Genomic DNA, 13,691 nt, shown 5'->3' with positions numbered 1-13,691 from the left:
CTGACATCTAGATGAACCGGCCTTTCAGCTATATCCGGAGTCCTAGAATCCAAGCTATTAACAACGGTTCGTTCAAAACTTTTCAAACACCAATTCTCTGCCATCTGTTCCTTGGACTATTAAAACCGGTTCCCAAGGCCCCTCCGGAAACTTGTAGCCTCCCCCTCTCCCAGCCTGGGGCTAGGGGAGAGGGGTGAATCCGCCCCAGCGCCGCAGGGGTGTTGTGGGACCGGGAAGAGCCCGTTCCTGCTGCCTGAGGGAAGAGGGGCTCGAGCGTAGGGCTGTAGGGAGGAAGAGGTCTGGGTCAATGAAACCCCATTGGAGACCCTGACATACAGAGAGAGACATCGCCAGAGCCGCGTAGCTCTGTGGAACGTGCAGTGTGCAAGAGGGGACGTGTTATACTGGTGGCCTGGTAGCGGGGACGCGTCTCAGCCCCTTCTAAGCCTCTGGAGCCAGCGCCCCTGGGCTCTACAAGGCTGCCCTCCAGAGCATGGCGACCCTGGGCCCAGCCAAAGCCAGTTGAAGGTTCAGGACTTGGCTAAAGAACTAGGAAGTGGAGGGCTCGGCCGGGAATGTTTGCAGCTCCCCAGTCTCACTTGGGGTTGTTATTAACCTCAACATAAGGGCAAGCGAGGCAGAGTGCCAACTAGCTGGAACGTAGTTGCTCTCCCCTGTCTGCCCGCCTCCCTCCCCACAAGGAACACAGAGGTCACTGTGGCACTAGAGGTTGAGATGATGGAGAGGTAACTGGATTTATCAATGACACAACATATTTCTGTCTCAAGGATTTTGGTCTAGCTCTGTGGCTTCTCCATTTCTCTAAACTTTGTTATTGGACATTCTATGACCAACTTTTCTTTCATGGGATAAAGTTTGAAAATAACGTCGGAACCGCTTTAAGTCTCATGGCTTGTATCAAGAAGTGAGTGGCGCTGTTTGTTGAAAATTGTTTTAATTTTGTCTACAAAAATGACTTTCAAAAAATTATCTGGAAAGCTGCTGCAAAAATGCTCATCAGTCAACTGCCCCAACCAGCTTCTTTTGTCATTGTAGGCCAGGTGTTGGACAAGAGAGATATCTGAGGTGTAGTCTTCTAATTGTTTGCCTCCCCGCTTCCAATAACACTGCTGTGAAATGCCAGCAAAAGTTTATTGGGTTGTATTACTTGACTTCTAAGAAGTTCCATGAGTGAATGGAGAAACTGGCTTGCTTGATTCCAAACTTCTTCCATGGAGTTCAGTCCTGAGTCAGAGCCTTGCAGTCTGGAGACATCAGCCTCATACGTCCCTGTGGGGAGTGGGTGAGAAAATCCCAGTGTTAGTGGAGGGGCAAAACCCAGTGGAATCCAAGTGGTATTGTCGGTAACACCTGCAGACTCGCACAAAGCTCACACTTTTATCTCATCATTTTCTTTTAAAATGGATTGATTTAATATGTAATTGTTGTTTGTAGAGGAATCTTTCACTGGTTAACAAAACAGTTATACAAAAATCAAATATAAAGGAAATAGTTCTAAGGAGAAAGTTCTAGAGACAACAAACCACCTTCGTAAGTATCCAGCCTCCTAAGAGACAGGAAGAAGCTGTGAGTTCACCACCCAGACCCCTCTCACACTTTAGTAGTTCTAATGTGGCTCTGTAGGATAAGCACTGGGCCGCAAGATCAGTTTGAACCTCAAAGTTGGTGGTTTAAACTCACCAGCCACTCCCAGGAAAGCCTATACAGGTTCCAACTCGTTATGAGTCTGAATCAACTCAAAGGCACTTAACAACTCATACTCTAAACCATGTGATACTGTCCCTCACAAGCTATGCAACAATTTCATAGTTGTTAAGAGCCTTAAGTTAAGTTTTGACTCCTGTGAGTTAATGTGCCATTTGAATTACAAGGTCCGCAATTCAAGCTCACTAGCTGCTCCTCAGAAACTCTAAACAGGGTCATTTATAGGTCAGAACAGACTCAACAGCACTTTAACAACAACAACCCTTATAGGGTTTCCGAGGAGCAGCTGGTTGAGTTTGAACCACCAGCCTTGTGTACAAATCGACCACAAGGCCCAAGGCTTATCCTACAATGCTATGCAAACTGTTTTTTGTTGTTGTTGTTGTTGTTGTTTTGCTCTTTAGTCCCAAACTACCTATAAGCTCAGTTGTTGTTGCTGTTAAGTGCTGTCTCTTGACAGCTGCTTCCATAAGTGTGATAGTTGATCCAAGAGGAATGAAGTCCTTGACAACTGCAATCTTTTCTCCGTTGATAAGAATGTTGTTTATTGGTCCAGTGCTGAGGAGTAACCCTGTAAATAGCCTTATATCTGAACTTGCCCCCCTCCAAATGTTTGTTAATGTGCTAGAAAGTTGTTGTTACTATGAATTAATTTATCTCAAGCACTCAGAGTCTTTCCTTGAACCTTCAGGCTCTTCTTATTTTTGCCTTGTTCTAGCATCCTGCCTCCATCATATATAAAAAGAAATTAACAAAAGACCAGACTATGAAAAATACAGACAATGAAAAAAAATCTAGGGAACTGGCCAGTGAAAACTTCATGAATAGCAGTGGAAGGCTATCTGATATGGTGCTTGAAGATGAGCACCTCAGATTGGAAGGCACTCAAAATGCCTCTGGGGATGAACTGTCTCCTCAAAGTAGTTGCTCTTAATGGCATGGATGGAGGAAAGCTTTTGGACTTTCATTTGCCAATGTGGCACAACTCAAAATGAGAAGGAGCAGCTATAGGTGTCCATTAATAACTGAATAAGGAATGTACAAATTATGATTCTAGAAAACTAGGAAATGGTCAAAAATGAAATGGAATACATAAAGATGGATAGCCTAGGCTGAAATTGACTGGTATTGGTCACTTTGAATCAGACAATCCTATGGTCCATGCTGGGAATGACCAGATTGAAGAGGAACAGTGTTATAGTCATCGTCAAAAAGAACAATCCAAGATTTATTCTGAAATACAACTCTGTCAGTAATAGGATTATATCTAGCTGCTTACAAGGAAGAAGACCAGTTAATACAACTATTATGCTAACTTAGCAACCAAATACTGACGCCAAAAATGAAGAAATTGAAGTTTTGTTTTTATTTAACCAACTTCTGCAGTCTAAAATTGATCAAGCATACAATCAAGATGTATTGATAATTACTAGTAAAAGTTGAAAACAAAATGATCAGTACTTGGAAAACATGACCTTGGTGAAAGAAATGGTGCTGGAGATCATATGACAGAATTTTGCAATTACATTATAGAATTTTCTGATTCATTGGAAATACCTTTTTAAAAACAACATACATAAATGGTGATTATTATACACATGCATCTTACCATATGGAATACACAGGAATCAAATACATCTGAGGAGCAAGATGAAAGAGAAGCTCAGTATCATCAGTGAAAACAAGACCAGGGACCCACTGTGGAACAGCACATCAATTGCTCATTTGCATGTTCAAGTTGAAGAAAATAAAAAAGCCCACAAGAGATAAAAAAAAGTACAACCTTCAGTATATCTATCCCACCTGGATATACTGAATATACTGAGACCATCACAGAATCGAGTGGACTCACTGAATACTAAGGATTAAGGGGTCAGACTAGATATGGGGTAAAATCAAAAACACCACACAAGAAGAAGCAAAAGTCCATTAAAAAAAAGGCAGGAAAGAAAAAATAAGAGCCCAAGACTGGTTTCAGAAGAGATCTGGAAACTGTTCTTGAATCTAAAGTGGTGGTTATGTGTCTCAGAGTTGGTTCCTATTCAGCAAGCCTGCATTGGGTTTCCGAGACTGTAAATCTTTGTTGTTGTTGTTAAGTGCTGTCAAGTTGGTTCTGACCCATAGTGAACCTGTATAGGGTTTCTGAGAAGCAAGCTAGTTAGCTTGAACCCCCGACTTTATACTTCAAAGGGCTTTGCAGTCTGGCACATTAACCCACAGCACCACACCAGGAGCAGAAATCCTCATCTTTCTCCTGCAGAGTGGCTGGTGGGCTCAAACTGTTGACCTTACATTAAGCAGTTCAATATGCACCCCACTACATTACCAGGGCTAGAGTAGCTAAAGCAAATGAGAAAAATGAAATTAAAAAGCTGAAAACACATTCAAACGGTGACTTGAGACGAAACAGTATTATAATGAAATGTGTAAAAACCTGGAGTTAAAAAATCAAATGAGAAGAACATGCAAGGCATTTCTCAAGCTGAAAGAACTAAAGAAAAAAGTCAAGCCTACAGTTGTATACTGAAGGATTCTATGGGGGCAAAAAACAAAACAAAAAACAAACTGAACAAAGCATCAAATGAAGACGGGAGGTACACAGAATCACTGTACTAAGAAGAATTGGTCAACATTAAATCATTTCAGAAGGGAGCATATGATCAAGAACTGACGATAATGAAGGAAGTAATGAAGAATTCCAAGTCACCAATGAAGACAATGCTGAAAAGCAAGGTTTCAAGAATCGATGGAGTAACCGTTGAAGCGTTTCCAGAAATGGATGTTTTACTGGAACTGTAAAACTGGAATGCTTTAATCAGTGTCTACCCTAATAATGTAAGGAGCTCTGGTAGTGTAATGATTAAGAATCGGGCTGTGAACCTCAAGGTCAGCAGTTCAAAACTACCAGCTGTTCCACGGGCGAAAGATGAGGCTTTCTGCTCCTGTAAAGATTTATAGCCTCGGAAACACTGTACAGGGTCGCTATGAGTTGGAAACAACTTCACGGCACATAACCACCACCACCCTAGTAATTTGGAAAATAGCTACCTGGTAAAACAACTAGAAGAAATCCAGATTTGTGCTCAATCCAAAGAAATGTGATCCAAAGGAATGCAGAAATTACTGAACAATATTATTAGCAGAAATTATTGAATAATATTATTAATATCACATACAAGCAAAATTTTGCTGAGTAGCTGAATATAATTTTAAAATGGCTGCAGCAGAACAACACAGGCAGCCGCCAGAAATTCAAGCTGGATTCAGAAGACAAAACTAGAGATATCATTGCTGATGCCAGATGGATCATGGCTGAAAGCAGAGACTACCCAGAAAATGTTAACCTGTGCATTATTGTCAGTGCAAAGACATTCCACTGTGTGGGTCATAACAAATTACAGATAGCTTTGCAAAGGATGTATATTTCAGAAAATTAAATTGTGCTCATGTGGCAACATGTACATAGACCAAGAGGCGGTTGTTGGAACAGAACAAGGGGATACTGCATGACTTAAAATTAGGAAAGGGGCATATCAGGGCTGTATCCTATCGCCATACGTACTCAAACTATATATTTAGCATGGATTATAAAAAAAGAAGAACATGCCATCAGAATTGTAGGAAGGCTCATTAACAACCTGTGATATACATATGACACAATCAATACTGCTTGCTGAAAATGAAGAGACTTTGAAGCACTTACTGATGAAGAACAAATAATACAGCCTTCAGTATGGATTACACCTCAATGTAAAGAAAACAAAAGTCCTCACACCTCTGAACCAATAAGCAACTTCATGAAAACAAAGAAAAGATGGAAGTGTCAAGGATTTCATTTTACTTGGTTCCAGAATCAATGCCCATGGAAGCAACAGGAAATCAACTGATATATTGCATTGAACAAATCTATTGCAAAAGAGCTCTTTAAAGTGTAACACAGCAAAATTTTCATTTTGAGGACTAAGGTACACCAGACCCACGCTATGGTAAACTACACAGTGAATAAAGATCAAAGAAAAACTGATGCATTTGAATTGTGGTGTTGGAGAAGAATATTGCAAGTATCATTGACTGTCAGAAAAACAAACACATCTGTCTTAGAAGAAGAAGAGCCAGAATGCTCCTTGGAAGCCAAGATAGGCAGACTTCATCTTACATACTTTCAACATGTTATCTGGAGGAACCAGTTCCTGGAGAAGAATAGCATGCTTGATAAAGCAGAGGACCAGGGAAATAGAGGGAGACCCTCAAAAAGGATAATGAGCACCCAGGGACCTTCTCTAAATTGCATCCCTCCCCCAATTTCAAGGAGAACAGATGTGATGGGGATGACAAACACCTTCCTCTCTCTTGTGTAGGGAGCTCAGTAAGGTGTCTTTCCTATTTATTTGTTCCATCTCAGCATGTCATCCTAGGCCTAGTCTGGTGCTCCCTTCAACTTTTACCTGAGAGCAAGTGCCTCCTCACGAAGTCTCTGGACCCTCAGTGAGGTGGATTGACACAGAGGCAGCCGGCAACAAGGGGCTCCAACATGGCATTGATAGTGAGGGTAGGGTGACTGGGCAGTGTTTCATTTTGTTGTGCATAGGGGCCGCTATAAGGCAAAACTAGCCCAAAGGCACCTAACAACTACCCCCCCCCCCTTAGCGCCACAGCAGCTAATAAGCAAAGTTGTTCTTAGTAAAGAGGTGGGGCCCAGGAATGTTGGAAAGGCCTGAAAACCTAAAAAAAAAAAAGAAAGAAAAAAAAAAAAAAGACCAAGGACAAATTAATGCAGTAAAGAAAGTAGGAAAAATTTAACGAGTTTTCCTATTCACTTCCTATTTTTTCAAAAAAGCTAACAGTATTTTGCAGTTTATTAAGCAAGATGAAATATTATGGATTCTTTGGTAATTTATTCAAGCTCACCAACCACTCCTCTGAAACCCTATACAGGGTAACTATGGAAACTGACATGATGGCACTTAACAACAACAATAACCATATATCCTTTTTAGTTTAGATTAAAGGAGCCCTGATGGCACAGTGGTTAAGCAGTTGCTTGGCTGCTAACCGAAAGGTCACTAGTTCCAACCCACCAGATGCTCCAAGAGAGAAAAATGTGGCAGTTTGCTTTCATAAAGATGCAAAGCCTATGAGGCACATCTATTCCATCCTATAGGGTATCTAGGAATCAGAATAGACTACACCAGCAACAGGTTTGGTTTGGGTTATTTCAGATTGCAGTCATCTTGATCAGAAACTGCGTTTGCTTGCAAAAAAAAGTGAAACCTGTGAAAAGTATGCAAATCTTTAAGTAATACATTTTTTAAAGTTTACAAAACATTTAAATCAAAATTAAATCCTTCAAGAAGAGAGAACAGCTGTTTTCCTTTTAAATTATTTTAAAGGAGTAGAATTTTTTGTTTGTTTCCTCAGATGGTTCTAAACCAGTTTTGCTCTATGGTCTCTTTCTTTATGTCAAGAACTGCTTTGATTCTCTCAAGATGACTCATGAGGGGCAAAACCACACACTTCAATCTCACCTTCTACCAAGATTTAAAGGGGGGGGGGAGAATTAAAACGGACTTTCTGGCATTGGGAAAGTGAGGGACACTTCATCACCAACTACCAAAAAAGGAGGGATTATAGGATTTCCTGAGAAAATCCAAGGAAACTATAACCAAATTCTTATTTTTCTATTAACAAAACAAAGCAAACATGGTTCCAGGGCAATTTTTAAAGCAAATTAAACAATTTTAAGTGATCATATTAAGACTCTTCCAAATTTTCCAAAGTCTTTTCACTTAGTAATGGTTTTTGTCATTTGACAATAAGATGAAAGGTTTGCTTAAGCCAAACCTTTCTTAGTAGTTATCTTTTGTTTTAATTGACGCATGTTTTGAATAAAAAATATTAACAAATGTTGGAATATCAAGACCTGGATTTGTAAAGCGCCTTTCGGTCTTTAGGATTAGGGAGTTTGGTGCGATCTTAATGTAAACGGCATAATTGCTGCTTTTGCGGTATTTGTGCTACTCAAATAACATCATACTTTGACTTTCAAACACTTGTCAAAAAGGCAAATCTCGAGAAGACCAGTTAAAAGCAGGCTGTCGAAATATTAACTATAAAGAACAAATACATCCCCTTAGCCAATAAATTCCCGTTTTAGTTTAATGTCGATCAAAGAAGAAATTTACTGAGGTCAAATAAAAGCTCTTTTGCCGTGGAGGAGGAGAGAGTGGGGGAGGGGGAAGGAGAGAGGGAAGGACACGCGACGAACGTAAAACAAACTGGTGGCATTCAGTCAAGAAGGCAGGTAATGCTCCGGAGGCGGGTGAGTTGGTGCAAAGTCAGTTGGGCTCACCAAAACTTCCCCTAGCCGGGCTGCTCGCTCTTGAGCGTCTTAGCTTTTTTCCTTTAAACCTGGCCCTTTGCCGGAGGAGTTCAGCAGCGGGGGATTTTTTGATGTTGGGAGGCGGCAGGTAGGAAAGGGAACCTGATCTGCCCCCAAAGGCAGCAATTAAAGTCTTAACAGCGACCCATCTGTCGTGGGACCAGGATTCCCCTCCCCGCCAGCAAAGCCCGTCCCGCGCCCTTTGTCTGAGCCGGGGAGAGGAAGAGACAGGTTCTTCGGCCCCCAACAGCAAAGAGAAAGAGCATTTCCAGCCTGGGAGCGCCCCGAGAGGCTGAGCCCCAACCATGGACGCCTCGTAGCGCCGCCCTAAGGTCTGGCGCCTTTCCTCCGGCTCTGGCTTTGCGTTCGACTCCTGCACTTCTCTGTCTCTGCACCTTACCCACCGAGCCCGAAGCCAATCTGAGACCTGGAAGAAAGCACTCTCAGGCTTGGCTGCTAAAATCCGCCGCATCCAGACCTTCCCCCCACCTAGCCTATTGGCCGTTCTCAACTTTCAACAAGACTCACGCCCCCTTCTTTAGTTCCTCTGCAAGTGGTTTCTCACCACCCATCCAGTTGACAAGCTCCGCCGCTGGGCATCAGGCGCTTCCCTAGCCCGGGTTCTCTCTTGTTTGCACCCCTCCGGGATCGCGGGGTCAGGGTGCAGTAAACCCTCTCGTAAAGCCAGCGTGGGACTGAGAGGTCCGGGTTCCTAGCTTGGAATGTGATAGGCGGCAGGGTATAGAGAAGGCCAATTGGGTCCAATTTCCTCAGCTTGGGGTCAGACTTGGTGTTTTTGGGTGGAATCTAACAGGGGCACGACAATTCCTGAATTTCTAGTCCGCGCGCATCCAGTTATCTGATTCTCGACCCTTCTAGGGCTTCTGTAGGAAGGAAATACCCACAGCGCCCTTGCTGCTCTTGATTCTGGCACCCACCACCTTCTCCTCTACACGCACGCACTCTGGGTAACTCACCAAACCGATGACACCCTGGGCTACGGGTGGGCGGCCACCCACCCGAGCTGCCAGGCCGCAGGGCACTCAGCTCGCAGTTCTGCGCGCTCCCTGGGCCTCCCAGCGCGAGCTCGCCGCCGCGGCGTTCTCCAGCCTCGCGCAGCCTCTCAGGCGCGCTCAGCGCCAGAGCGTTGCTAGGCGCGGTAGCATCCTTTCCCCCGGCTGCACCGAGGAAGGTGAGCCTTGAGCGCCCGGCTCCCCGCGTGCTCTGCGCCGCACCCACCCAAGAAACGAAAACTCGCGCATCCGGAGCTGGTGCCATGGAGTCATCATGGAACACTAGTGCGGTCTACCGCTTTGCCCTGGGGTTCTGGTCTGAGGGCTATGCCCGGTGGGCACCCGGAAGGGGAGCGCTGCGGGAGCAGGATCTCCTCGCGCGCCTTTCGAGGCGGAAGTGCGGCGCTTGCCACGACTCCGGCGCAGCCGGGCGGCGCGGCCGGGAGAAGCTCAGACACCCTGGCTGACGCCAGCACTGCTTCGGGGAGGGTGGCGGGCACCAGCCGCCAAGGGGTGAGCATGGGGATCAATAAATTCGGTTTCTCTTCTCCGTTTGTCCTTCAAGACTTAAAATACCAAGAGAGAGCTCTAGTTGACCGCAGATTGCTAAGAGAAATGCTCTCTATCCCGGCTCTCAAAGGAAAGTCATAGGAACGCGTGCGCGTATGTGTATTTTTGTGTCTCGGGGGTGGGGTCCCCTCCGAGCCGAGGTTTCTTTTGGTGAGACACTGCTTATTCCTTGAAACTCCTTTTAACTTTGTGGATGCGTCTTTCCCTGGCCTATGGCGACGGGCACCGCAGTTACAAAACCATAAACACATAGCAAGCCTCTTAATTCTCAGGAGTGTTTTGAGAGGCCAGTTACCTGCTGGCGTCTTCCAAGAGTCCAGATTCGGTCTTGGCAGCAGAAACTCGGGGACCCCGGGGGGCGTGCAGCTCTCCGCCCTTGGAGGAAGAGATGACTGCAGAGGCGGCGGTCCTGGACAACCCTGGCCCGGCGGAACCACAGGGAAAACCTTGGAGTCGGCTGCCGGAGATTCCCTGGCCACAGCTCTCTGGAGCCTGACGTTTGATAAATATAGCCTGGCGTTTGCCCCCGATTTAGGATCCGTTTCCTTATTTAGCCCTGGCACAATGATTTTAGATGATGTCACTTAGAGCTAAACGGGAAAATTGATCTCAGATTTGCTTGGCCTCTAAAGCCTGGTTAAGCAGATTGAGAATTAAAAAGAAGGAAAAGCCTGCAACGGGGGTGCGGGGACGGAGTGGGGGGGGTGGGAGGGATAGGCGGGTTGGGGAGCTAAGTGTGCGCGGGAGAGTGTACGCGCGAAGGGGAGGGCGCGCCGCGCGGCCGCGAGCGCCCCCGCCTCTTCTGGGCGGGGGCACCTCGCTCACCAATGAAAAGTAGTCACTGACTGCAGAGAAAAAAAAAGTTTTCCTGTTGACTGTTGGAAGCGAATTGAGCAATTATCTAGTTTACCTTCTCCTCTTGGAAGTTAACGATTGGCGAGATCTTGGCTGCGTTATTGACACAACACTTTCTATTGATAGAAATAAGTAGTGATTGTCCCGGAGTCATGGGCTGGCAGGAGTCCATTGGGCTGGGCAGGCAGGTTCGGCTGGTGATGCTGGGGAGGAGGAGGAGGAGGCTGTTGGTGGTGATGGTGCCCGTTCCCCTCTCCGCAGGTCTGTGACTAGGAGGGAACAAGGCAACGACGGTGCAGCCCGGCCCCGGCTGGTGGACGCTGGAGACTCAGACATGGACAGTAGCTTCCACAACGCGACCACCAAAATGCTAGCTGCCGCTCCGGCCCGAAGCAACATGATGAGTACTTCCAAACCCTTGGCTTTCTCCATCGAACGAATCATGGCGCGCACCCCTGAGCCCAAGACCTTGCCTGTCCCCCACTTCCTGCAGGGAGCCGTACCCAAAGGGGACCCCAAGCATTCTCTGCATCTCAACTCGCCAATTCCTTGCATGATCCCCTTCGTGCCTGTGGCGTACGACACGAGCCCCAAGACGGGAATGACTGGTGCGGAACCGCGGAAGGCAAGTCTGGAGGCCCCGGCGGCACCCACACCGGCGCCCTCTGCTCCTGCGTTCAGCTGCAGCGATCTGCTCAACTGCGCGTTGAATCTCAAGGGCGACCTGGCCCGCGACGCGCTGCCGCTGCAGCAGTACAAGCTGGTAAGGCCGCGTGTGGTCAACCACTCTTTCTTCCACGCCATGGGCACCATGTGCTACCTGAATCGAGGCGACAGCCCTTGCCACCCGGCGACAGGCGTCAACATCCACCCGGTGGCCTCCTATTTCCTCAGTTCCCCTTTGCATCCGCAGCCAAAAACGTATTTAGCCGAAAGGAATAAACTGGTGGTTCCGGCGGTGGAGAAGTACCCCTCGGGCGTAGCTTTCAAAGACCTGTCCCAGGCTCAGCTGCAGCACTACATGAAAGAAAGCGCCCAACTTCTGTCTGAAAAAATAGCATTCAAAACCTCGGAGTTCAGCCGCGTCTCTCCTAATGCCAAACCCAAAGTTTTCACTTGCGAAGTGTGTGGAAAGGCAAGTACCATGTAGAAAAGGAGCTGTTTCCTTCTTCCTTTCTGCCTTCTTTCTTTTCTTCCTTTCCCTTCCTCTCCACCCATCCCCTTTCTTTCTCCCATTTCTTGGTATTTTTGTTTTGTTGGTAATTATTTGCATACGCTTCTTTTAAAGTTCTCCTCCCACCTCCCCTACCTGTCTGGGTTTGGTACAAAAATATCAGTCTGTTAACCTGTTCTACATATGTTTAACTTTAAGGTCTTTAACGCGCACTATAACTTAACCCGTCACATGCCGGTGCACACAGGAGCCAGACCCTTCGTTTGCAAAGTGTGTGGAAAAGGCTTTCGGCAAGCCAGCACGTTATGCAGACACAAGATTATCCATACCCAGGTACGTACGCGTGTCTCAAGTCCACCTGGTTTACCTACGGGGTTGTTTGTAGCAAAGTGGCTAGTAAGCTCTCAGTCTTTTGCTTAAACTTTGTTCAGTAGGTGCTAGCGCAGTAAATGCCTTACATTGTTTACCTTTGTTCTACCTAAAAGCGTTAGAGTGTGTAGCAGTTCTGTATCTTTGAGCTCACAGGACTTCACGTAAAAACAAAATACTGTAACTTCTTTCCTTTTCCTCCCCCTTTGTTTAGGAAAAACCCCATAAATGTAACCAGTGTGGCAAAGCATTTAACCGAAGTTCCACTTTAAACACGCATACCCGAATACATGCCGGTTACAAACCGTTTGTGTGTGAATTCTGTGGCAAAGGATTCCATCAAAAAGGTATCGAAAGCGATGTTGTCTCTCAAGGTGATCTCATCGAATACCCTAGCTAATATTTTCGAGATATTTTAGAAAACAATTTTAAACTGCAACGACATACGTGGCAACGTCTGTGTTGCCGTTCTAACTCCTTAACCCACCAGATTGCCTGTTAAAAGAGAAAGTTACGCTTTGTATATAGCATGGGGATATTCGTTTTAAATAACAAGTTCTCGTTTTTTATATAATCGGATTAATAAATGTAGTAAATTAAAATGTGACGGCAAGAACAATCTCATGACTGATGTTAAATTAAAAAAAAAAAAAAAAACCACCACCAAAAACTTGGAAGAGGAAGTGCAGAAGAGGGCACGGCCGTGGAGATGTGGCCGCTAGCTCTTGCCTCTCTACTTTTCAAGCCCCTTTTCATAACCAAGTGCTTGTCATTTATGTTTCAGGGAATTACAAAAACCACAAGTTGACCCACAGCGGGGAGAAGCAATTCAAGTGCAATATCTGTAACAAAGCTTTCCACCAGGTGTACAACCTTACATTCCACATGCACACCCACAACGATAAGAAGCCCTTCACCTGCCCCACGTGCGGCAAAGGCTTCTGCAGGAACTTTGACCTCAAGAAGCACGTCCGCAAACTACATGACAGCGGTCTGGGGCTGGCTCGCACATCCGCTGGGGAGCAGAGTACCGACCCGCCGCCGTCCTCACTACAGCAGCCGCCACCCGCGACGCTGCCGCCTCTGCCGCCGTCGCTGCAGCCCACCGGACCTCTGCAGCCAGCACTTCACCAGAGCCACTAGTGATTGAGGCCACGGGGGTCCCCCTCCCACCCCAGCTTGGGCCCCTACTAGAGCCAAGGACAGATTAGAGCTGGACCTCCCAGGCCAAGCTCGTCTGCAGAATCCAGGGCATGTTGGGCCCCACACTTTAGGGCCGAGCAGAAAGCTTCAGTCCCCGGCCTTCCACGTCTTTGCATGCATGCACCTGCTAAATGGTTTTGTGTATTATATTCTATATAGGCATTAACAATCATGAGAGATTGGGGGAGGTGTTTGCTTTCTATATTTTTGTTTTGTTTTGTTTTTAATTTGCAGACTTTTCATCTCAGGTGGAGAGGTGATGTTATGTTTTGTTTTTTAAAACACATTTCTGCTGTATTTATTGAGATCTGTATTATCCTATTCTGGAATGCTGCACCGTTTTAATTTTATTATTGTATATATTTCCATTGTGTTGATTCTGTGGTCTCCAGATGCCTGTTGA

At 45.8% G+C, this 13,691-nt stretch overlaps 1 protein-coding gene across 1 annotated transcript; it reads left to right on the top strand.

The window, feature by feature from the left end:
- The first annotated feature begins 10,876 nt into the window (after positions 1-10,876).
- Positions 10,877-13,228, top strand: FEZF1 (FEZ family zinc finger 1). The gene is made up of 4 exons (XM_006859364.1): positions 10,877-11,677; positions 11,915-12,049; positions 12,300-12,432; positions 12,870-13,228. Exons 1-4 carry the CDS (start codon positions 10,877-10,879, stop codon positions 13,226-13,228), a joined length of 1,428 nt encoding a protein of 475 aa, XP_006859426.1.
- Positions 13,229-13,691: the final 463 nt, after the last annotated feature.

Source organism: Chrysochloris asiatica, unplaced genomic scaffold (assembly GCF_000296735.1).
Source record: "Chrysochloris asiatica unplaced genomic scaffold, ChrAsi1.0 scaffold00032, whole genome shotgun sequence".
In the NCBI taxonomy this organism is placed as follows: Eukaryota; Metazoa; Chordata; class Mammalia; order Afrosoricida; family Chrysochloridae; genus Chrysochloris; species Chrysochloris asiatica.
The sequence above is the reverse complement of the archived record's forward strand: the minus strand, read 5'-3'. Positions and strand labels throughout refer to the sequence as shown.

Coding starts and splice junctions, on each gene's coding strand:
- FEZF1 (XM_006859364.1), top strand. CDS start 10,877: ATGGACAGTAGCTTCCACAACGCGACCACCAAAATGCTAGCTGCCGCT. Junction 11,678..11,914: donor CTTGCGAAGTGTGTGGAAAG/GCAAGTACCATG, acceptor TTTAACTTTAAG/GTCTTTAACGCGCACTATAA. Junction 12,433..12,869: donor CAAAGGATTCCATCAAAAAG/GTATCGAAAGCG, acceptor TTTATGTTTCAG/GGAATTACAAAAACCACAAG.